This window comes from Moschus berezovskii, chromosome 17 (assembly GCF_049115385.1).
Source record: "Moschus berezovskii isolate FMDL1 chromosome 17, NW_MosBer_1.0, whole genome shotgun sequence".
Classification (NCBI taxonomy): Eukaryota; Metazoa; Chordata; class Mammalia; order Artiodactyla; family Moschidae; genus Moschus; species Moschus berezovskii.
This window is the reverse complement of record NC_142476.1, coordinates 13,145,107-13,167,704: the sequence shown is the minus strand read 5'-3', so window position 1 is coordinate 13,167,704 and position 22,598 is coordinate 13,145,107. Positions and strand designations below refer to the sequence as shown.

Below are 22,598 nucleotides of genomic sequence, written 5' to 3'. Positions count from 1 at the left end.
AAGACCTGCTTCCTGCAAAGCTCATCAAAATGATGAGATTGGTCAGAAAGATTATGATACAATTTATCATAATAGACTGTGTCTTAAACTGTTTTCATGGGCAGAGTATCCTGTGTTATGAATCTGATTTTACCTGCAGTGCTTAAAAGTCTCAAGGGGGAAAAATATATATATATACACACACATATATATATGTATATATATGGTGTGGTATGTGTGTGCAGTCACGTCCAGCTCTGTGAGATCTCATGGACTCTTGGCCACCAGGCTTTTCCATCCATGGGATGCTCCAGGCAAGAATACTGGAGTGGGTTGCCATTTCCTCCTCTGGGGGATCTTCCCGACCCAGGAATCGAACCTGAGTTTCCCAAGTCTCCTGCATTGGTAGGCAGATCCTTTACCACTGAACCACCTGGGAAGCCCTGTGTATGTGTATGTATATATATGTATGAAGTCTCAATAAGTAGTAAATATATACAGACTTGCCAGGTCTACATGTGCAGTTTTTTCCCACTGACACGCCACGGTTCCATTTTGCAGGTGGACTATTCCGTCATCGCCTCACAGGCGGGGGCCACACTCAACAACCTCATGAGCCACGCACAGGAATTGGTGGCAAAGCTTCGTTCTCTACAGTTTGATCAACGAGAGTTCGTATGTCTGAAGTTCTTGGTGCTCTTTAGTTCAGGTAAGGAATCCTTTCCTCATCCAAGTGACTAAATGATCCCGACCTTTGAGTGCCTTGAAGTCCATCCATGTTTTTGTTTTTCCAAAAGAAAAGAACCTTCTTTTCTAATCATGACATCTTCCAGCTTGATCATGTTTTCCGATGTGGTCCTGGCTGAGTTGTAGCTCTGTAGTGGGTGGACTGGGGCGTGGAGAAGGAGCCATGACGGATGGCCGTAACAGTGGGTGACCCTGATAGCTGTGACAGAGGTCAGGAAGGACACGTGGGGTCTCCTTTTGGCTGCCTTATCTGCTGTTGGTCGTTTCTCTGTATCTTTTGTTTCAGCTTGCAAGCTACTGCTGGTTTTGTTCTTATAAAATATGGAGAGTAATTAAAAAGTTGATTCTTAAATCTCTATCAGGATTAACTAGAGTATGTTTATAACCAAATGCACACTATGCAAGAGTAAAAGATGACGGTTGTCAAGGGGAAAGGATGCTTCTTTAGGAAAGCTTTGGAGAAGAAAGATAACTAAGCAAGACAGATTAGCTAAATCAAGGTTCCCAGTGAGTCAGCTGAGAAAAATCACCACTGCTTGGAATAAAAAAAGGATTAAGGAGATGGATTTTTATTGACTTCAAAGGAACAGATTTTTCTGCCTGTCCCATACTTGATTTCTGTATTTTGTTGGCTTAATAAAGCCAACTTAAATAAACTTTTTGCCAAGTGCATTTATTACTTATTGGCAGACAGCTGAGGGAGGCAACTTCCCTTGAATGAAAAAAATGCAGAAATCAGATTTACCAACATATGTTTTTTCTTTAGTCTTCAGTTATAAGATAGTTGTGAATTCATATCCTAAGAAATAAAACAATAAAACATACTGCAAAGTAAAACAGATGTGTCTACGCTCCAATTTTGGTACTTTTGTTTTAAAATTCTTCTTGACAGCACAGCACAACTGTTGCTAATAAAGCATAGTTTGAAGTAATAGAACCAGAGTTAATTTTTCACATGTAGTCAACATTTAAAAGAAAAGGAACATTTTCATATTTTGGAAAATGTGATAAATATAGCAAAAAGAAATGTTACTGAAAATTTAAAAAGACAACAGAATTTCATAGCTGTAGTGTTCAAAGGTTTGCCATGCCAGCCCTGGGACCTGCATGGTTTCTGTATTAACCACAAGAAATAGGAGAGTTCTTTTCAACTAAGTCTATGTATTTTACCCAAGAGCATTTTTTTTTAAATGGAGAGGAACATATAGCATAGGCCTGCTTGCTGTCATCTCACAAATTATTCTGCTTTATGACAAGATCTTAGTCTTTTCAACTCATGCATTTGATCAGTAATTAAATGAAAAGTGTGGTAATGTGTGTGTAAGAAATCTTACAGCGTCTCAGTGATAAAATATTTAAAGAGAGTCATCTCACTTCAATGGTATTTTAAATTAGTTGAAGAACTGCGTGACATTTGAAGACGCGGAGATTAACCGTCAGCCGTGTTTCGTTTTCATCGCTTTTATCTTTGCTTCATCATTTTCAACATTACTATTTTCTTGGCCAAATCCTATGGATGGGTGGTCGGGGGCGTGGGCCGGGGGGAGGGGCAGTTCTGAAGTGCTCGAAACACTCGAACCTCACAGGTTATCCTCCTGAACAGTTGGGCCGTGTGTTTACCAGAACCACACTCTCTGTTTTAGTGAGTGTGTTTAACCATTTCAGGGTCCTGAGCATCAGGGAATACCCAGTTAAATGTCCCTTAAAACTGTGCTTGTTTGTGGCTTAAGGAAGAAAGGAACGCATGGTTAGATGTAAGTCAAGTCTGGCCAAGAGTTCATTTTTAAAGAATCACAAATAATTTCAGACCGTAAAGTCCAAGTAGTTTCCAATCTCTGAATAGAAAACATTAGTTCCCCTTAGAAACAATAAATAATCAATCTTTGGAAGGTATGTGGTAATTCACCATTGTGCACCCACACCACCCCCCAAAGCCTGTTGTACCCAGAATGGATGTGAAATCAGATCAGGGCCTCCCCGAAAAGCTGACCCTGTGCCCCTGAGTCTGAAACCTGTGGTGGTCCGATCCCAGGTTTATTTCTGTATTGCTGGGGTCAGTATCCCTTGAGATATTCCAGCCTTGAGCCTTTGGGATCCTGGAGATGGCTGGGGCTTCGTGTGGACGCATCTGAGGTCAGGGGCTGTGTGGGCTGAAAGATGAGGCGGGCTTTCCGGGTGGATGTGGTGACAGTAGGTGTGAGCCCTCACAGGTCCAGCCTCCTAAGACACAGGATGCTGCGCCGTGCAGAACACGGGAGGCAGGAGGGCACGTGGGCTGGGGACCATCGGGGGACCGGCAGGGGATGTGGCTGGAGAGGCAGGCAAGAGGCACTCCACGGATGCTGAGCACTTCCTGTCCCTACCTCGGGGGTGCAGTGGCCACCAAAACTGGGGACCATAGTCTTCATCCCGCAGAAAGTCCGGATGCTTTTTAAAGGGGTGGAGGCACGTCACTGAAGGGGATTTGCCTTCCCTGTAGTGACATGGAAAGCGGACTAGAAACTGTGTTCAGTGGATTTAACGCACCTTGAAGACAGGAGTGAGATGGGTGTGGACTTGTCACGGGGCACAGACCTCGGGATGTGACGGGTGCAGAGGAGAGGCTGGGGTGCATCTCGGGGTTCTGGGCTCCTCACCCAGAAGAGATTCTACAGGAGTGTCCCCTGACTGAGTTCAACTAGTGTGTTGGTAGCTCAGTCGTGTCTGACTCTTAGCGACCTCCATGGACTGTACCCCGCCAGGCCCCTCTGTCCATGGGATTCTCCAGGCAAGAATACTGGAGAGGGTTGCCATGCCCTCCTCCAGGGGATCTTCCTGACCCAGGGATGAAAGCTAAGTCTCCTGCATTGCAGGCGGATTCTTTGCCATCTGAGCCACCAGGGAAGCAACTAGGCTTCTCCTCAAAGTTCCTACACTGAACCTGCGTCCTGATTTCATGAAAAGCTAGTGACGGAACTAAAGTAAAAGCTGCAGCTGACCAAAATTCTTCCAATCTGCTACCTGATTTTTTTCCCCTTCAAATTGTGTCTGTAAGCAGACATCAGTTGGTTAAGCTGGTTGAGAAAAAGAAAAAGTGAAAAAATGCCCTGTCTTCCAGGATATTTCTCTGTGCGTTATAGAATAGATCCCAGAGCCCCAGTCTTCGCTGGTTATTTTGTTTTCTTAAAATCCTGTTACTTACTTGTTTCTTCTTTTTCTCACCTGTGTATGCTCAGTTGTCTCCAAGTTTCGCAACCCCATGGACTGTAGTCCCCCAGGCTCCTGTGTCCATGGGATTCTCCAGGCAAGAATACTGGGGTGGGTTTCCGTTTCCTCCCCCAGGGCATCTTCCTGACCCAGGGATCAAACCCGCTTCTCTGTGTCTCCTGCATTGGCAGGCGGGCTCTTTACCACCGAGCCCCCTGGGAACCCTTCTCACCTTACTGTGAGATAACATCATTTGCATCCGTGGGGAGAATTCTAAGCTGTCCACTGCAAACTGATGCCCCAAGAGAGGCCAAAATAAAATGTTTATTTATTGGCTTGTACTCCCACCTTTTAACGGAGAAGGCAATGGCAAGCTACTCCAGTAGTCTTGCCTAGAAAATCCCATGGACGGAGGATCCTGGTAGGCTGCAGTCCATGGGGTCGCTACGAGTCAGACTGAGCGACTTCACTTTCACTTTTCACTTTCATACAGTGGAGAAGGAATTGGCAACCCACTCCAGTGTTCTTGCCTGGAGAATCCCAGGGACAGGGGAGCCTGGTGGGCTTCCGTCTATGGCGTCACACAGAGTCGGACACGACTGAAGTGACTTAGCAGCAGCAGTAGCAACTCCCACCTTTTAAAGGGGAATCAAGATTGCTGATGCCGTTCGCTGTCAGCCACCAGGACAGAGGTGACTCTCCTAGAGGAAGAGGTAGGCGTGTGGGGTCATGACCCCAGAACTGCCGTTACCACATGCCTTCCAAGACTGGTCCCATCCACTGCATCACCTGAAAACACAAGCAGAGCTGAGAGGGTCCAATCTGAGCTGAGAAGGTCACCTGGCCTGTAACTGCCGCTTCCTGGATAAGGTCGTTGCATGATCCAGGCCAGCAGGGCCGTGAATGTGGCCTGAGAGCTCAGAGCAGTGTCCCAGCTAAGGGGCCACCCTGGCCAGGATCTGCTCCACCTCGGGGCTCCGTGGCTGGCCTTGCCGGGCTCCCTTTCGATCCCAGGTGGCAGGAGAAAGCAGACACGCACCGCACCCCATTTGGTGTGTGCCCTGACCATTGTGAATCGTTCTCTCGTCTGGTCAGTATCTCTGACAGCACTTTTCCATACTCAGCTGAATGGAAGAGATCATTTGTTCTCTTTGAGATGATTTCCCTGGCCTAAAAAGTAGATTGGGGTTAGAAGTTGTCCTTTATTTTTCGGTATATCCCAGGTTTCATTGCTTGGTACGTAGCAGGGACTTAGGAAATGTCACTGATGACGTAGATGCATCAACAGAGTTACTCAACTTTATCTTATTTTTTTAGCAGCCACTTTTATTAGCTTTTGTTTTATATTAGAATATAGTTGATTTACAATGCTGTGTTAGTTTCAGGTATACAGAAACATGATTCAGTTCAATTTATTCATTTTTAAACTCAAAGGCAAAGCCTTTACCAAAATAGTTTGTGATCTGTAATAGGAGGTATTTCAGCCAGAAAGTTCTATAAAAGTGCTAAGTTGATTCAGGCATGTCAGACTCTGCGACTCTATGGAGCATAACCGGCCAGGTTCCTCTGTCTGTGGGACTCTCCAGGCAAGAATACTGCAGTGGTTTGCCATGCCCTCCTCTAGGGGATCTTCCTGACCCAGGGATCAAACCCATGCCTCTTATGTCTCCTGCATTGGCCAGTGGGTTCTTTATCTATCCAGGTGCAGGTTAATTTTTAGAGACTTGTTTTTCCAAAGTACTAACAACTACCTCCTCAAAATTAAATTCCTTCTTTTTTTTTATTGACGTGTAGTTGATTTACAATGTTCCACATGTACGACAAAGTGATTTAGTTATAAGCGTATGTGTGTATTTTTTTCAGATTCTTGTCCAATATAGCTTGTTACAAGATATTAATTATAGCTTCCTGTGCTACACAGTAGGCCCGTGTTGATTATCTGCTTTATATATAGTAGCGTGTGTATATTAATCTCAGACTCCTGATTTATCCCCTTCACCTTTTCCTTTTGGTAACCATACGTCTGTTTCCTATGTCAGTGGGTCTATTTCTGTTTTGTAAGTAAATTCATGTGTATCATTTTTTTCAGATTCCACATGTGAGTGATATCATGGGCTTCCCTAGTGGCTCAGACAATAAAGAATCTGCCTGCAGTGCAGGAGACCCAGGTTCAATCCCCTGGAGAAGGGAATGGCTACCCACTCCAGTGTTCTTGCCTGAAGAATCCCATGGGCAGAGGAGCCTGGTAGGAGACAGTCCATGGGATCTCAGAGAGTCGGACGTGACTGAACAAGTCACACTAACTAACTAGAAGTGATACCACACTCCGTTTGTCTTTCCCTGTCTGACACTTCGTGTAGTGTGATGATCTCTAAGTCCATCCACGTTGCACAGTTACATTGCTTCTGTTACCAGTTTGCATTCTCCCAGTTTATGTGGGGAGCTATTCGTTTATAAGCTCTTAGGGAAAGCTAAGTTGTAGTAACATCTGAAAGAATATCAGTGGCTGAGACCAGGTGGTTAATGCGTATCTGTTCCAAGTGAATGAATGCACGGCGGTCAGCCTTGAGCCTGTGTTCACGAACATTGCTGAGCACGGAGGTCCGGTCCTTCTCGGGGTGGACACCATAGTGGTGGGCACAGTCGGGTCTCCATCCATCACGGCAGCTTTTAGCTTCGCTCCAAGCGTCCGGGTGTTGACTGGGGCGCCACTCACGCTAACACAGCGCAGGGAAGAGTCATCCCGTGAGGGTGGACACCCCGGGGAAGGGGCGTGGTGGGGCCAGGTGACCACTCGATGCAAAATCCCAGGCCTGACAGCCGCCCTCACCCAACATGACCCACCCTGGAGGAGCACCGAGCGGGCAGAGGCGTTTCCTTCGTCTGCTGGCTCGGCTTCTGCGGGCTCAGCACAACCCCTGCCCCTCAGGGCTGGTGGGCACAGTGTCTTAAACACCAGTGACCATCCGAGCAACTGCTGGGTGTCTGAGAACAGAACAGCATTAGTGTGGACTGGTCCCCGGTCAGAAGGAGTTTTGACGGTGGCTGGGTGGCGCCTTCAGGTCCGAAAATCTGAAAAACTACAGTTTGAAAAGCGAGGTATTTCTAAGGCCGGACAGAGTGGTTTTCTCCTGTCTGTGTGGCTGCCGTCAGCTTTGCAGCCTGACCCGACACAGGGGGCCGGCGGTTGTTCTCAGTGTGGTCAAGGCCACCGAGCCCCTGGATCAACCAGCTCTCCGGCCTGTGAGCAGGGGATGTGTATCTGGTTTGCTCCAAGCTTACTCTTGAACATATAGTAGGTTTTTAAGAAATATGTATTGCGTGCTTCACAAATGAAAGAATGCTTTTCCATCCAACTTCCAGGTTAGAAAAGGGTGAAACCTGGTGAGGGGGGCATAAAATGGAATATTGGCGCTGGCATATACACAGTACTATATACAGAATAGTTGACTAATGAGGGCCTTCTGTATACTGCAGGAAGCTACTCAGTACTCTGCGGTGGCTGGTATAGGAAAGCAGTTTTAACAAGAGAGGATACATATCTATGTATAACTGGGCTTCCCAGGTGGCTCAGTGGTAAAGAATCTACCTGCAATGCAGGAGACTCAGGTTCAATCCCTGGGTCAGGAAGATCCTCTGGAGCAGGAAATGGCAGCCCACTCCAGTGTTCTTGCCTGAAGAATCCCATGGACAGAGGAGCCTGGCGGGCTGCAGACCCTGGGGCCACAGAGTCAGACATGACCTGGAGACTGAACAGCAGTGGCGGTGTGTGTGTAACTGGCTCACTGTGTTGCGCGCCTGAAACTAACACCACATTATAAACCAGTCACACGCCGATAAAAATAAAAAAGATTTATATCATAAAGAAAAATTTAAGTAATAAAAACTGGAAACATTAGTCTTAAAAAATGTGCAAAGTTTCAAGGCAGGAGGCTAGAAAATAGATCCTCTGGATACATATTAGAGAATTTGACATCTTTTTATTTTAGAAATTAAGGATATGAGTCTTCGCATTGTGAAGGGAGCTCTTGTTAGGGAAGTAGAGACTAAAGAGACTCTTCTCCTTTGGGAATGCTGCTGCTGCTGCTGCTAAGTCACTTCAGTCGTGTCCGACTCTGTGCGACCCCATAGACGGAAGCCCACCAGGCTCCCCCGTCCCTGGGATTCTCCAGGCAAGAACACTGGAGTGGGTTGCCATTTCCTTCTCCAGTGTGTGAAAATGGAAAGTGAAAAGTGAAAGTGAAGTCGCTCAGTCGTGTCCGACCCTTAGCGACCCCACGGACTGCAGCCTACCAGGCTCCTCCATCCATGGGATTTTCTAGGCAAGAGTACTGGAGTGGCTTGCCATTGCCTTCTCCGCCTTTGGGAATAACATACTTCAATTAAGGACCGATGCTCAGTATTCAGGTTCTGTTGAAACGGCGGCGCTAAGAGGCTCACTGTCAACGTGAGCCAGGGAGGAGGCAGGAAGGCGTTTCTCCTCTAGTGTTAACAGTAAAGTGCCCTCAGGACTTCCCGGCTGGTCCAGTGGCTGAGAAACCGCCTTCCAGCGCTGGGGACCTGGGTTTGATCCCCGGTTGGGGAACTGAGATCCCACATGCCGCAGGGCAGCTAAGCCCGAGTGCTACAAACAGAGAAGCTTGCGTGTTGCAACAGAGACTCAGCAAAATTTTAAAAAACATTTTTAAATGCCTTCAAGTGGGTAAACGTCTTACTATCTCCCTTTCATTTTATGTTTAAAAAAAGAAGACCAGGTGGCTTACCCCCAGCATTTTAGGCTCAGAACCACATCTAGAACTAGCAACCCCAAAGTCCAGTCTGGTACGACAGACTCTTCAGGGACCTGCGCGCTCATCAGTCAGCGTTTCTTAAATGCCCCCTACATCCTAAGGCACCGTCTCTGCAGACAGCATGATGAGGGGAATCAGCACTGCCATCTGAAGAATATGGACCAGAAAGAAGACCAGACTGTCTTGGGTGAAAGCAAGGGACTGCTTTACATGAATTTCCCATTTTTATTGACTGTACTGAGTAATTGCAAAGCTTTCCACTTCCCTTGGTTTCTAAATGTGAGTGTGTGTGTGTGTCTGTGTGAGTGTGTGTGTGTTTGCGTGAGAGAGTGTGTGTGTGTGTCTGTGTGAGAGTGTGTGTGTCTGTGTATGTGTGTGTGTGTGTGTGTGTTTGTGTGAGTGTGTGTGTGTTTGTGTGCACTCTGGGTTCAGGATTCCGGCAAGCTTGCGGAAAACATTTGTGTCGTCGCCTTGGCACCTCCCTCTCAAAGAATCCCTCCTGTGGTTTGTTGCTGTCTCCACTTTGTCTTTTTTTTGACCGCGAACTATACCTTAGGAAAGCTGCATGAGTGGTCCCGGGATTTCAGCACTTGTGTCTGCTCTGTATGCAGCTGGACTCTGATGCTCAAAGGAGGCGATCAGCCAAAGTAGCTTGAAGGTCGTCATCCTCTTCCCCTTTGGTCATCAGCATCAAACACCCTGAACAGGAAAAAAGGAGTCTAGGAGGTTCAGGGCGTGAAGCTCCTTGGTGGGGAGGGGAATTAGGACGTTCTGTCTTCTGCTTTGCTAAAGGGTCTGCCCTGACTCTTGTAATATGATGTTGATTTTGTTAATAGTAAAATCGCACTCGGTTTTCTAGCTTGAGAATGTGGATGGTGAGTTCAGTCTTTTGGGTTAAAGAGACGTACTTTTGGTCACTGGTTTTCCCAAAGAGCTTATTCTTTGATACGATGGGTTTGGTTTTGTTTTTTCATCTTGCCCGGTGATTCTTCTGCTTGGGGCCTTTAAATGAGGGTTTGCTCTTGTCTCCTTCTGCACACACCATTTCTCCTCCCGACTTTCAGTGTCAGAACCTGGCCAAGAGGCACGGTCAGGGCTCCCCAGGGAGCAGGTGGCAAAGAAAAACGCCAGGAGGGAGATGAGCCCTGTGCAGTCGGAGCCTCTGTGCAGAGCTCAGAAAGCTGTCACCAAAGGGGACTCGCGTCACAGTCAGGACCAGACTGTGTATCCATGTAGATTTCATTTGAAATGAGGGCTTTCTAATGGGCCCGGAATTGCAGAGCAACTGTTGCTCTCACATCCCAATTAACCAGACGCCACAGGACTTGCGGGAATAGTCAGCATTGCGTCCTTAAGTGGCTCACAGAAAAGGCCCGCGTGTCCCCGGCCCGGCGGCCTTATTGGTTCAGTGCTGGCCTCCTTAACTGAGACTGCTGCTGCTTCACTGCTGTCGCTGCTGGATGGGAAAGACCACCTTGAAGCCATTGCCAAGGGTGGCATGTGCCCTCCTGTAATAAGAGAAGACCTCACCCGCCTGCTGGAGAAGGAAATGGCAACCCACTCCAGAACTCTTGCCTGGAGAATCCCGGAGGAACCTGGTGGGCTACGTCCGCGGGGTCGCAAAGAGTCGGACACAACTGAGCGACTTCACTTCACCCGCCTGCACTCCCGCCTCCCCCCTCTACTCGGAGTTTGCGGCCCTGAGGACAGACCAGGGTGTGAGCTGGTTGCTCAACTGCATTCCTTTCAGCAGTCCCAGTCCAGAGGTCACCGAGGCAGCAGTGTTCAGTCCCGCCTCTTGGGAGGAGACAGTTTTGCAGGATCCGGTGATGACTGGCGATTTATGGCCGTCGGGTTGTTCTGGCCTGGGCTGTGCCCCCGATGCCCCGCTGACCCCGAGCAGGGCAGCCTTGGCAAGGGGGCGCACATATGGACACAGCAGAGGCCCCGTGCTCCGCCCCCCGACTTCCGGATGAGTCTGGAAATAGCGACAGTCACCTTTCGAGGAGGGGATGCCAGGAGAGGAGCTGTGGAAGAAAGAGCTTGTTTTGCCCGCGTCTCCAGCAGAGGCCCAGCAGCCTGCTGGGTTCGAGGGGTTTAGCCTTTGGACCATGTGCCCCTGTGGAGTTGGAAGGGGCAGTGGAAGGCCGATGAGAGCACAGTTCTAAGCAAAGTCGCAGGAACCCAGGGAAACGCAAAATCCCCTTTGCTTTGCTTTTTGGCAATGTTAAATCCGGTTCACGAAAGTGGGTTCCAGACCCAGCAGATTTGATGACAGTGGTTAACGCTGTGTTTGCAGCGCCTGAAGCAAAATGCACTGTGCTCTCTGTCAATCAGACCACGACACGCGAGCGTCGGGTCAACTGCGCAGCAAACCCACAGCCGACCCGGGACATGCTGCTGTGCTCAGCTCATAGCCTCGGTCCAGAAGTGCCGGGAGAGCTCGTGAAGGCTGGAACCCTAGCAGACCTCCGTATCTGTGCATCCCTCTGTGTGTCTGAATATTAATTCAGGTCTGAAAATAGGCATAGCTCTCTGCGAGTCATAAAACGACTCACAAAGTATCTGCCTAAAAGATGAAACAGCAAAAACCAGTTTTGCCATGGTGTGATCATTGCTTTTCCTGAATCTGGTCTAATGTTTGCTTTATTGTCGCCTTCCAAACCCTCACCTGTGTGCTCAAGCACACGCGCGCGCACACACACACACACACACACGCACGCACACACGCACGCCGTCACTGGCTGGTGGATGTATTCCCCTCACATCATTCCCCAAGTGCACTGGTTAAATTGTTCCTTGTGAAACATAAGGGAAAGAGGGCTCCCGGCTTCTTCCTACAATTAGCATTCAGTTTTTCCCTTTTCGTATATGATATTCTCATTTAGAAAAACACTCACCAGACACTTTCCAGATCTCCATAGTAATACCCGGCTGATGGAGATGCAGCGGAAGGTAATGCTGGCAAATAAGCATTTCCTAAAATTTATGTAATCATTTGAAATTCAGAAAGGATTGATTAGCATTCAGGAGATGCCCCCGCTCAATATTTACACCATAGAGATTTGGCAGGAGCAAATAATGGCACATAAAGTTGATGCTTGTCTTAATTAAATGCAGTATAATAGGTGTTGTGTGGATTTTTTTTTTTCTTTCAGTGAGCAAAGCAGTTTAGCAGTGAGCAGATATAATTCATTTTGGAGTTCTAAGTTTGAGCTGAATCGATACGAATTTACAGCCGTGGAAGAAGTGATTATCATTTGTTATCTGCTAGCGCAAGAATATAATTGCCTAAATAGCATTTATTTAGGCATGTTTCTGAATAGCTTGTGCCTAAAAATATTTATCATTTTTTAGTTGTTCACACTAACATTGTCATTTTGCTAACTACTGCCATTTAGCGAGATGAGTTTTCAGAGTTCCATTGACCTGGCAAACTGGGAGTGACCAGGGAAGGAAGTGGTGGAGGGCATGGGGCGTTCTGCCCAGGTGTCTCTTGCCTTGGTCCTGCCAGCTGCTCTGTGACGATCCCAGAACTGGCTGTCTTAGTCTGGACTCGGAAGAGGTTAGTTGGCTAATGTGGCCAGTTCAGGTCCTGCGCGCTAGTTAATTCCAGACCCCTCGGGGCATTCTAGAGTGGCGCCTGTCTGTCACTCATGGCTGAAACATTCGTAGCCCTCTTTCCTGCTTGACTGATAAAGTCCAAGCTTGAATTCTGGGCACATTTGGGTTTTGTTGTGGTTCAGTCACTAAGCCGTGTTTGACTCTTTGCAACCCCGTGGACGGCAGCATGCCAGGCCTCCCTGTCCATCACCAAGTCCTGGAGGCTGCTCAAACTCAATGTCCATCGAGTTGGTGATGCCATCCAACCATCTCATCCTCTGTCACCCCCTTCTCCTCCCGCCTTCAGTCTTTCCCAGCATCAGTGTCTTTTCCAGTGAGTCAGCTCTTTGCATCAGGTGGCCAAAGTATTGGAGCTTCAGCTTTAGCATCAGTCCTTCCAATGAATATCCAGAACTGATTTCCTTTAGGATGGACTGGTTTGCTTTAGGATATTTGATTAAGACAGACCAATGCAAGCCAGGAACCAAGAGGAAGTGTAAAAGATAAAGGCCCTTCATCGTTTTGAAGCATTAAATGACGAAACACACCAAGTGTCTGCTACATGTAAAACCATTGCATTGGGCAGTGTGTGAGCTGACAATCACAGTCCTTCCAAAGAGAAGGAAGCTTCCCATGAGACACAGAACTTACCTTGGACCCGGGGACGCCATTCCAGAAAAGGCCTTCCCTGGACCGCATACTCTGATGCCGTGACTCCCTCCCTGCCTCCTTCCTTCCTGGGAACCACATCACAGGCCACACATGTGGCCGGCTCACTGGTCCTGTCGTGCAGTGAGAAGGCCTTTGTCAGCCCTCACGTGGCGTGAGCCTGGCCACCAGCAGGGGCAGGAGGAGCGGGAAGCTGGGCGTGGGGTCCGGTGGGAACTCTGGAGGGGACCCCACCCCACACCCTGGGCTGCCTGGATTTTTGGCAGAAACTGTGGGTGTGCCCCCCAAAAAGACACCAAATCCTAGAATTTTACATAGAAAAGACCCTGCGCTGAGACCAAGGCCAAGTCCAGGCACTTCTCCCTGGAAGAGGAAATGGGGCCAAACAGGTCAGGTGACCCATGCCCGGTCCCGCGGGGTCAGTCTGAACTGACAGGTTCGACTCCGCACATGGGTCCGGATTTCAGCAATGACTGCGTTACTGTTTTTGCATGATTTCAAAGTTAGACGGAGCTATTTCTTGGGTATCTTTCTTAATGAAATCTAAAACTGTCATCATTCTGATTCATAAAAGCAATTTTCCAGGAAAGTAAGGAGTGCTCATTGCCTTTTATTACACTCCTGGTGGCTCAGACGATAAAGAGTCTGCCTGAAATGTGGGAGACCCGGATCCAATCCCTGGATTGGGAAGATCCCCTGGAGAAGGAAATGTCAAACCACTCCAGTATTCTTGCCTGGAAAATTCCATGGACGGAGGAGCCTGGCAGGCTACAGTCCGTAGGGTTGCGAAGAATCGGACACAACTGAGCAACTTAAGTTTCACTTTTCCCCTCCAATACCAGCAATTGTCATGCAGAACAGTTTTTATTTAGAAAGTACTCTTTCTATGTAACATAATATTACAAGTGGTTCAGGAACTGTGGCTGACATGCCCAAGGCCACACAGCTCGGAGTCTGAGAGCCTGTGACCCAAGCCAGGTTCTCTAATCCCAGACCTGTGGTCATCCGTCTATACCCACAGGGAAGGTAGTCTCAGGTTCTGGGTCTAAAGTAGGAAAGGAGAGAAGGGGGAGGTGTTTGTAACCAGTTGCTTACTACTCAGGTAGGAAAGGCTGCAGGCTTGAATCCACATTCCTAGGCAACTTAGCTCTCCTGTTTCCCCATCTGTAAAATCAAAATAATAATGGTCTCCTAAAGGCGCTGTTGTGAGGACTAAATGCAATCATTATTATGAGGAATTTAGCACAGCACCTGGCCCAGGGTCCCAGTAAGGTACCAATAATTATTAATGTTGTTTAAAGCATCTCTGTTTACATCAGCCGAAGTCATGTAAGTGAAGGTCCCTTATTGGGAAATGCCTTTTTTCAAAATGTAATCTCTGGTGAACAGATTATTTCGAAAAGATCTTCCTCGTGGCAGCAGGAACTACTCTATTAATTTAGCACAAGGACAGAGTTTGAACTCTCCCCTCTTCTAACCCACGGCGCCATGCTTACCTTGGATATTTTGAAATGTGAGAGAGGAAGCAAATTCAAGCCACTTCCCTTCACTCTGTGTACCACAAACCTTCAAATTCCACCGAAGGCACACGAAATAAGCAACCGATCCTCTTTCTAAGCTGCTGGGGCCCCAGTCATGATGTTCTGACCACGTGGAGGAGCTGGGTCAACACCTGCTCAGCTACGAAAATGTTTGCTCCAGGAGATTTGACATTTCCCTCCAGTTGTCTAGGATTATCAATGCTCTGTAGTTAACTTTACCTAAAAAGGTTGTAAGTTCTTCTTTCAGTCATATTAATACTTGGTCTCTCACAGCTTCCAATATACAAAATGGAAGATTTCACTTAGAGAAAGAGAGAGATTCCTTTTGGAACAAAAATCCTGGATAACCTTTTCCCTCCAATGGAGTCGTTGGAATTCACGAACTGAAACCTTTCAAAGAAGTTAACTTTGTTCTTTTGTGAACACATTTTAAAATAAGAGGATGCTTTATTAATAACAGTTATTAATAGTGATTCTGAGATGGTGAGGGACAGGGAGGCCTGATGTGCTGCAGTCCATGGGATCGCGAAGCGTCAGACACGACTGGGTGACTGAACAACAGCAATGGGAATATTAACAGATTTTCCCCCCTTTTTATATTTTTGGCTTCAAACTCAAACCTTGAACTCGTGCATGTTTTAAAAATATTTTCGGTTCGGAGTCCTGGGTTCTAGAAGCATGTTGGGGTGGGGGTTTGGGACGCCCAGGCTGACGTCAGCAGCCTCCCGCCTGGAATGCATCTCCGTGGGGCTTCCTCCGCCTCCAGCGTAAAACATGGACACCCGTGTCTGCCTCGCGGGTGTGTGCGGTCGCCCTTCGTGTCTCGGGTCGAGATCGCTGACTCCGAGTCCTCCTCCTCGTCTCACAGACGGGCTCCTGCTTCCTCCTCTGGGCTCCCATTGCTTCTTCCACAAATCTCCACCAGCCACCATGTTTCGTCATCGAACTGGACGTCCCGCGTGCAGCTCTGGGGCTCTTTTTCATTCTGCGTTCCTGGTGCTTAGCGCCATGCCTGGAAAATCGGTCATATCGAAACCAGTACTTGCCTAGTGAGTGTACTCAGTGCTTAAGCGTATAAACCATAAGGCTCTCTACCAGTGTTTGTCATTTAGGATAATGAGGACCTGTTCTAAGTGGACCAGTCAGGAATCTGGAGGATGTCTGATCTTCTACATCTTTCTTGCAACAAGAATGGATTACCTGCCGGACCTCCTTCTTGGCTAGGAAGTCCCCTCCCCAACATCCTGCTCAGGACTGCCATGTGTGGTTTCACCCAGGGCTGCTTTCTCCTGACCCATTTTAGGAAGGGGATGGCAGATTTTCTCAATGCAAAGTCAGAACTGTTGACATTCCAGGACACTTAGCTTTCACACTGATTAGCTGATTCTGTGCAGATTTCCAAATTCCTACCTTCCAGGTCTTTATTGTGGACAGAATCTTAGATTTATCAGGTAAGCTGAGCGTGGGTCCTTAGCAGATTCTCCCTTTCCGACTGTGGCTAGTTTCAAACTCAGAGGACTGGGCTTCGTAGAGCGGGAGAACAGGATGTAGGGATGAAAAGTCGAGTGTGTGTGTGTGTGCACTACAGTATTTTAAGAATTACCAAGGTTAAAGTTTCTATCATAAAAGTCTAGTGCATTCCTGATCCTCATAGCATGGAGTTTTAGTAATTATCTATTTCTTTTAAAATTAAAAAAAAAAGTTACTGTCATTATTGCTTGCTGCAAAAAAATTATGGGGCAAATTGCATAGCCACATGTTCTGGCATTTGTCCAGAACAACCCATGTCAAAAAGGGTAGGGTCCATGAATACTGTAACAGTATCGTTTCTAATTATAACTCCAAGGAACTTCCTCTGTCAGAGAGGTAGCTGCAGAAGCTTACTCGGAGCTTACGGAAGAATGGAGGCTTTTAGGATTGAAAAGCATTTTCATGCACCCTTTGTGCTCCATGTTTTCTGGATTCCCAGTTTGATTCCTGTGGCTCTGGGTCATCATTTTCACTGATCACTGATTTCGTCGTTTCATGGACCACAGTTTGTTGACTCATTCTGCAGGTGGAGGATGTTTATTGGAAACCACGCCGTGCTGTGCTGCTCAGCCGTGTCTGACTCTGTGACCCCAAGGACTGTAGCCCGCCAGGCTCCTCTGCCCATGGAATTCTCCAGGCGAGAATTCTGGAGTGGGTTGCCATTTCCTCCTCCAGGGGATCTTCCTGACCCAGGGAAATCAACTATACCCCAATATAAAATTAAATCATATTTTTAAAAATTACTGTGAAATCCAAGATGCAAGATTACTAGAGATTAGTAAGGTTGCTGAACATTAACAGTAAACTTCTTGAGTTGCTAATTTAGTTGTGGGAGTACGTCACTGGTTTGTGGAGAATTCTTCAAGTACACGTGAGCTGTCAACAGCCCTGCATGTGTAAACAGGCAAACAAGAGGCGCTGTGCTTCCTGTCTCGCTGCTCAGTGGCCCATCGCTCGGAATCGCCTGGTGCGCTACCGCAGGGAGTGTGTGCAGGCAGACGCAGGACGGTGTTCTTGGCGTATTTGCTTTGACGTGATACCGCGGTGATGTTAATAGCCTGTGTGAGTGGCCGTCAGTAGGAACCGTGGAGACCTCCTGCTCTCCTTCGCTTCTGGGTACTGGGGTGCAGCTAAGGCAACTTATGGTATGTTCAAGGTCTAGTGTTCCACTAGTAAAAAGATCTTTGTGGCTTTTAAATATTAAATAAAATCAAGTTAGAACAATGTATTAACAACCGCTACGTTCAGCTCGCTGGGAGAGGTGCAGAGCATGCCCTCCCTGTCCATCCTGAGGATCATGGCTCCTGGGGCACTCAAACCGCCCCAGGCATTTTCAGTACTTCTGAAACTCCATTTAGAAACTGTACACTTACCTGCAGTAAGATCGCCAGGGCTAAATAACACAGCATTTCTTTTAACTTAATGACAGCAAGTCAGTATACCAGGAGTCATCTCATGCTGAGTAGGTGTCTGATGGGCACTTTTATCTTTTTCCGTGGTTATAAACAAATCAAAGGCTGGTTAATTACTAGTTAAGATTCATGGGGTCGTGGAGAGTCGGACATGACTGAGCGACTGAACTGAACTGAACTGAATCATGTTAGTAAAAAATTTTTTTTCAAGAATTGGGGGAGAAAACAGTACAAGAGAGTGGAAAAAAAAAAAAACGAAAAACAGTGCAGTCCTGATACAGAAGGTGAACAGTCTGAGTCCAGAGATGCCTGTTGACCTGAAACTCACTGTTAATCAACAATACTCAAGAATTACATTCAAAAAATGAAAATAAGTTATACATAGACTGTGAATACGAGCAAAAAACAATTTTTGAGAATGAAAACTTCCCTGTTAAACTTAAAATGTATTAAAAGCACCATTTCTACATGAGTAGTTTTCTCTTTCCTTTTATACATCTCCTTAGCCGAACCATCTATATACATGGAATGAAAATTGAGCTCCGGCCAGGAGGAAGCGTGAAGGGGACACTGTGGGCGTGTTCCGGCCTCGTGAGGGTGGAGAGGGTCCCTTCATCTTTCTGGCCCAGCTCTTGGTTCAGTCCCAGCGCGCTTGCAGACAGTCTGTTTGTTCATACTCTGGGTGCTATAAATTCGTGCCCCTGTATTCAGAAGAGTGACTGTGGCTGATGAGGGGATTGTGGTAGCTGCTGTGTGTGGTCAAGGGTGCTTCCCAGTGCACGTGGCCCCCAGGTGCCTGCAGCACCGGTCACCATGGGGCGGCCCCTCTGTTCTCGGCTCTTAGAATCACATGTCCAGTGGTGCTGAACCCAAGCGGCTCCTTGTTTCTGACCGTGAGCACCAAGTCAACGTCAGCCACGGGGTCACTGGGATTGCCCCGCCACCCACATGGTGGCTTCCGCATCCACTCACACCCCCCACCCCTCTGCACACTGCAGGCACATCGGGGGAATCCAATTCGGGAGGAGGGGCCTTTCTCCCAGGGAGAGGCTGCGGGCTGGGGCTGCTTGTAACAAGGGTGAGCTGCAAACTCGGAAGGCCCCAGGTGACAGCAGTGTGTGCGCCTCCCAGGGCTGGGAGCACACCCACCAGGAGCTCCTCCCTCATGGGAGCACATCTTTCTTTGTGTTATATCCCAGGCGGCGCTGACCAAGTAGGAGGTGTACCTGCCTACATCACTGAACTTCCCATTCCACTCTTCTTTCCCTAGGACCCATTTAAGTGTTGCTTCTTCCCAGATCCCTGCCTGACTCCCCACGACGTTTTTCTACCAACTTCCGTGTAGTAATTGCAGTTATGTTTGTCTCGGGGTTTGCACCACTTGCTGAAGTCATAACCCCGGTCTTGGCAGATGTAGGTGTTCAAGAAGCCTGGAGTGGCTGGCTGGCTGGAGGGAGGGAGGGGGGATGGATGATGCATGGACGGACGGACAGATCAGTCATCGATTAGCGGGCGTGTCGAGCAATTTGAAGCAGCACTCACACACACTTAGTAATTCATTCTGTCCCCAGAATCACACAAACAGGGACCGAAATCAAATGACAAACTAAGAACCTGACCCGTATCTTGTCATGCTTGATGCATATTAGTGGGGGCAATATGAAATTGTGCTGTCCCTTCAAGGAGTTGAGCTAAACCAGTCTGTCCATCGCTAGGTTTGTTTTTATAGCATCAGTATGGTGGAGAGTCTAAAACAATCCTGGACATTACATTAGTGAGTGTCATTTATATTTCATGCCTCTGTGTTTATAGCAGTAAGACCCTGGCTGATTATCAGCACCACTTAAAAATATGACTCCTTGTTAAATAATTGATACATGTGATGGGGAGAGCTTCAAACAGTGCTCAGAGCTCCAATAATTAATGGACTGATTACAAGATGCTTGTAAAACGGCTTAAACACGAAGCGTATGGCATGGGTGTAATTGTTGCCGTGTTAACCCTGTGTATATAAAAGTGGGCACATGGTCAGTGAGGCTGGGGAGTGGCGGGAGACAAAGGGGAAGAAGGTCCTGAGACAGCACACTGATACAGAGGTCTTGGTGTCATCTTTGAGGATTACTCTTCCGTGGCTGCGCTGGGTCTCCCTGCTGTGCACAGGCTTTCTCTGGTTGTGGGGAGCGGCGGCTGCTCTCGAGACGCTGTGCGCAGGCGTCTTGTTGCGGGGGCTTCTCTTGTGGTGGAGCTCGGGCTGCAGGCGTGTGAGCCTCAGTCATAGCTGTGCACGGGCTTCATCGCTCAAGTGGAATCTTCCCAGACCAGGAATCGAACCCGTGTCCCCTACACTGGCAGGAGGACTCTTTACAGTTGGACCACCAGGGATGCTCTTCGTGCTATTGATTTAAGATTTTTTTTTTAAGGCTCTATAAAGTCAGGATACAGGCATTGTTAAAGCCCCAGACATTTTTTGAGAATGATTCTAGTGACATAATAGCATCATGCATGAGTCACAGTTCACCATGTACCTTTTTAAGAGGCAGAAACTACCGCAGGGCAGGTCCTTCCAGCCCAGGTGCCTTTTCTGACCCAGGAACTAAAGCACTCTTCTCACCCCAGCGCCCGGGGCCCACGGAGTGCAGGACTGGGCTTACTGTGATTCCTCTCTGTCGTTTGCTGTCCTCGGAAATGATCCACTCTCTGCTTTCTCAAGTATGTGACATTGCAGCCCTTTTCCTTCCCAGATAAGTTCCTTTAGCATTTGTTGCAAAGCTGGCTTGGTGCTGATGAATTCTCTCAGCTTTTGCTTGTCTGTGAAGCTTTTGATTTCTCCGTCGAATGTGAACAAGAGCCTCGCTGGGTGTTCTTGGTTCCAGGCTTTTCCCTTTCATCACTTGAATATACTGTGCCATTCCCTTCTGGCTTGTGGAGTTTCTGCTGAAAAATCAGCTGATAACCTTATGGGGATTCCCTTGTATGTTATTCTTGCTTTTCTCTTGATACTTTGATATTTTCTCTTTGTCTTTAATTTTTATGTGTTTGATTACTATGTGTCTTGACACGTTCCTCTGTGGGCTCCTCCGTGGCACGCTCTGCGCTTCCTGGATTTGGGTGGCTGTTTTCTAAAGCTATAATCTCTTCAGACATTTTCTCAGACACTTTATCTCTCTTCTCCTTCTGGGACCTCTATGATGCAAATGTTTAATGGTGTCCCAGAGGTTATGACGTTTCAGAGAGAGGACGGGGACAGGAAAATGGCCCTCCTGCCAGCCTACCATCCTGAAGTGACCCCACTCACCCGCATCCCACCCTGAGGACTCAGCCCCACGCCCCACCCCACCCCCGCCCTGAGGGAGAGGAGCCTTTTGAGAAGAGAAGCCTGATCCTGCAGCCGCTTCATGGGCAGTCCGTCTGTCAGGACACATCGGGCGGCCATAGGGCAGTCTTTTTCAGGAAAGCTGTGGGTTTCACGTTCGCAGGGACTATCCATCAATTCCTAAGATTATGGCGTGATTTACTGTGAGAGCATCACGCAGTCTCTGATTTTCTGCCTCTCATGAAACACTGTGCTTTCCTTTTCTATTGATGTATCAACTATAATAGTTACAAGCAGCTACAGGAAAATCAATAGCGAGCTTTCATTACCGTGTACATCAAGCAAAGAGCCCCAGCGGCAGGCGCACACCTGGTGAGACCCAGCTCGCCGGCCACGAAAGGGGCACGTGACCAGTTTCTGCCAGGCTGAACGGAAGATGGTGGGGTTCTGCACCCCCGCTGTAGGAAATTTTAGAAATGCTGCTGTATTTGAAAGCGAAGGGTAAAGAGCCTGGGAAAGCCACTCAGATGGCATGGAGAGAGCAAGCATCTTTGAGTGGACGTAAAGATGCTGCTCCTGTGGGTTCTGCTCTGCAACTGGCCCTTCAGGTCCTCTGGGCCGTGGAAGGATGTTCCAGGTGACTGTGCCCCAGACTGACCCTCAGAGCCGGGAGTGACCGCTGCTGAGGTGAAAGGTACAGACGCCACACGCTGCCCAGCCCAGCCGTGAGGCCCCTGCACACCATGTCCCTGCAAAGCGATGTCGGCAGAGTCCAGTCAGCCCCGGAGGCCAGAAGGACGTGTGATGAGTTGAATAGTCTTTCAGAGCACAGGTTGGAGGACCGAAAAAAGAAATAGGAGTTTAAAACAAAGAGAGGAGCTTGGCTACCAATCATGCTTGGGGGACAGGTAAGACCTCGGGCATCTCCAGCATTTCGGCATCAATTTGGGCAACATAAAGAGGCAATTTACAGAGCGGATCCTAACACATCTCGAATCTGAACTGTGTGGAATCATAAGTCCTATTGAATTCCCAGTCTGAAATACATGGACCATGAAATGCTTTATCGTTTCTCATTGCTTCCTGACAGTGATGGTCCTACAGTAAGTCCCCCACACGCGAACCTTCAAAGGTGCAAACGTGTGCGCGCATGTTCAGTCACGTCGGTTAGTTCACTTGTGAGGCACACGCTGTCACATGCGTGCATCCTTTACGGGCGGTTGTGCTTTTGTGTACTCTATAGAGTACGGTAGTACAGTATCTCAGTGTCAAGCCCAGCGTGTCCGGAAGCAAGCATAAAAGCGGCATATGTAGCCAGTCGTGTTAGTTGGACACGTAGGCTAACTTTGTTGGACTTGGAACAAGTTAGACTTATGAACACACTCTCGGAACAGAACTTGTTTGTGTGTAGGTGACTTACTGTGTAAAGGTTTTTCATAGTTGGCTATCAAAACTGTGTGCCAACTCCAAACCCCCATTATAAAAATTACCTTTAGAGATAATATATTTCATCAAGAAGGTAGAAATTCACACGTAGATAATTTTTGAATTTGTGTAAGAGTCTTGAAGAATTACAAAAATATTTTTTGGAAATATTAAACAAACAACAAACCAGCAAAAACCCTGAGCAGGAGACCGCCTTCGCAAAGCTGCATTTGCAGCTGAATGTCAACAGCAGTTTGAGTTCTTGGGATTGGTTTGTTTGGAGGAGATGGGGGTGGAGGGGGGACTATTTCCATGATGGATTTTCCAAATATTCTATTTCCTTTCATAGTCTTCCCAATTTCTGGTTTTTTTCCTTCCATATTTATATGCTACTAGACTTTGC

At 47.7% G+C, this 22,598-nt stretch overlaps 1 protein-coding gene across 2 annotated transcripts in view; it reads left to right on the top strand.

The window, feature by feature from the left end:
* The window catches only part of NR5A2 (nuclear receptor subfamily 5 group A member 2), a 120,232-nt gene that overhangs the window by 74,072 nt on the left and 23,562 nt on the right, over positions 1-22,598 (top strand). For both annotated transcript variants that reach the window (XM_055418959.2, XM_055418962.2), the window contains exon 6: positions 541-688. In XM_055418959.2, coding sequence (XP_055274934.1) covers positions 541-688 — 148 coding nt within the window. The remainder of the gene's footprint in view (positions 1-540; positions 689-22,598) is intronic.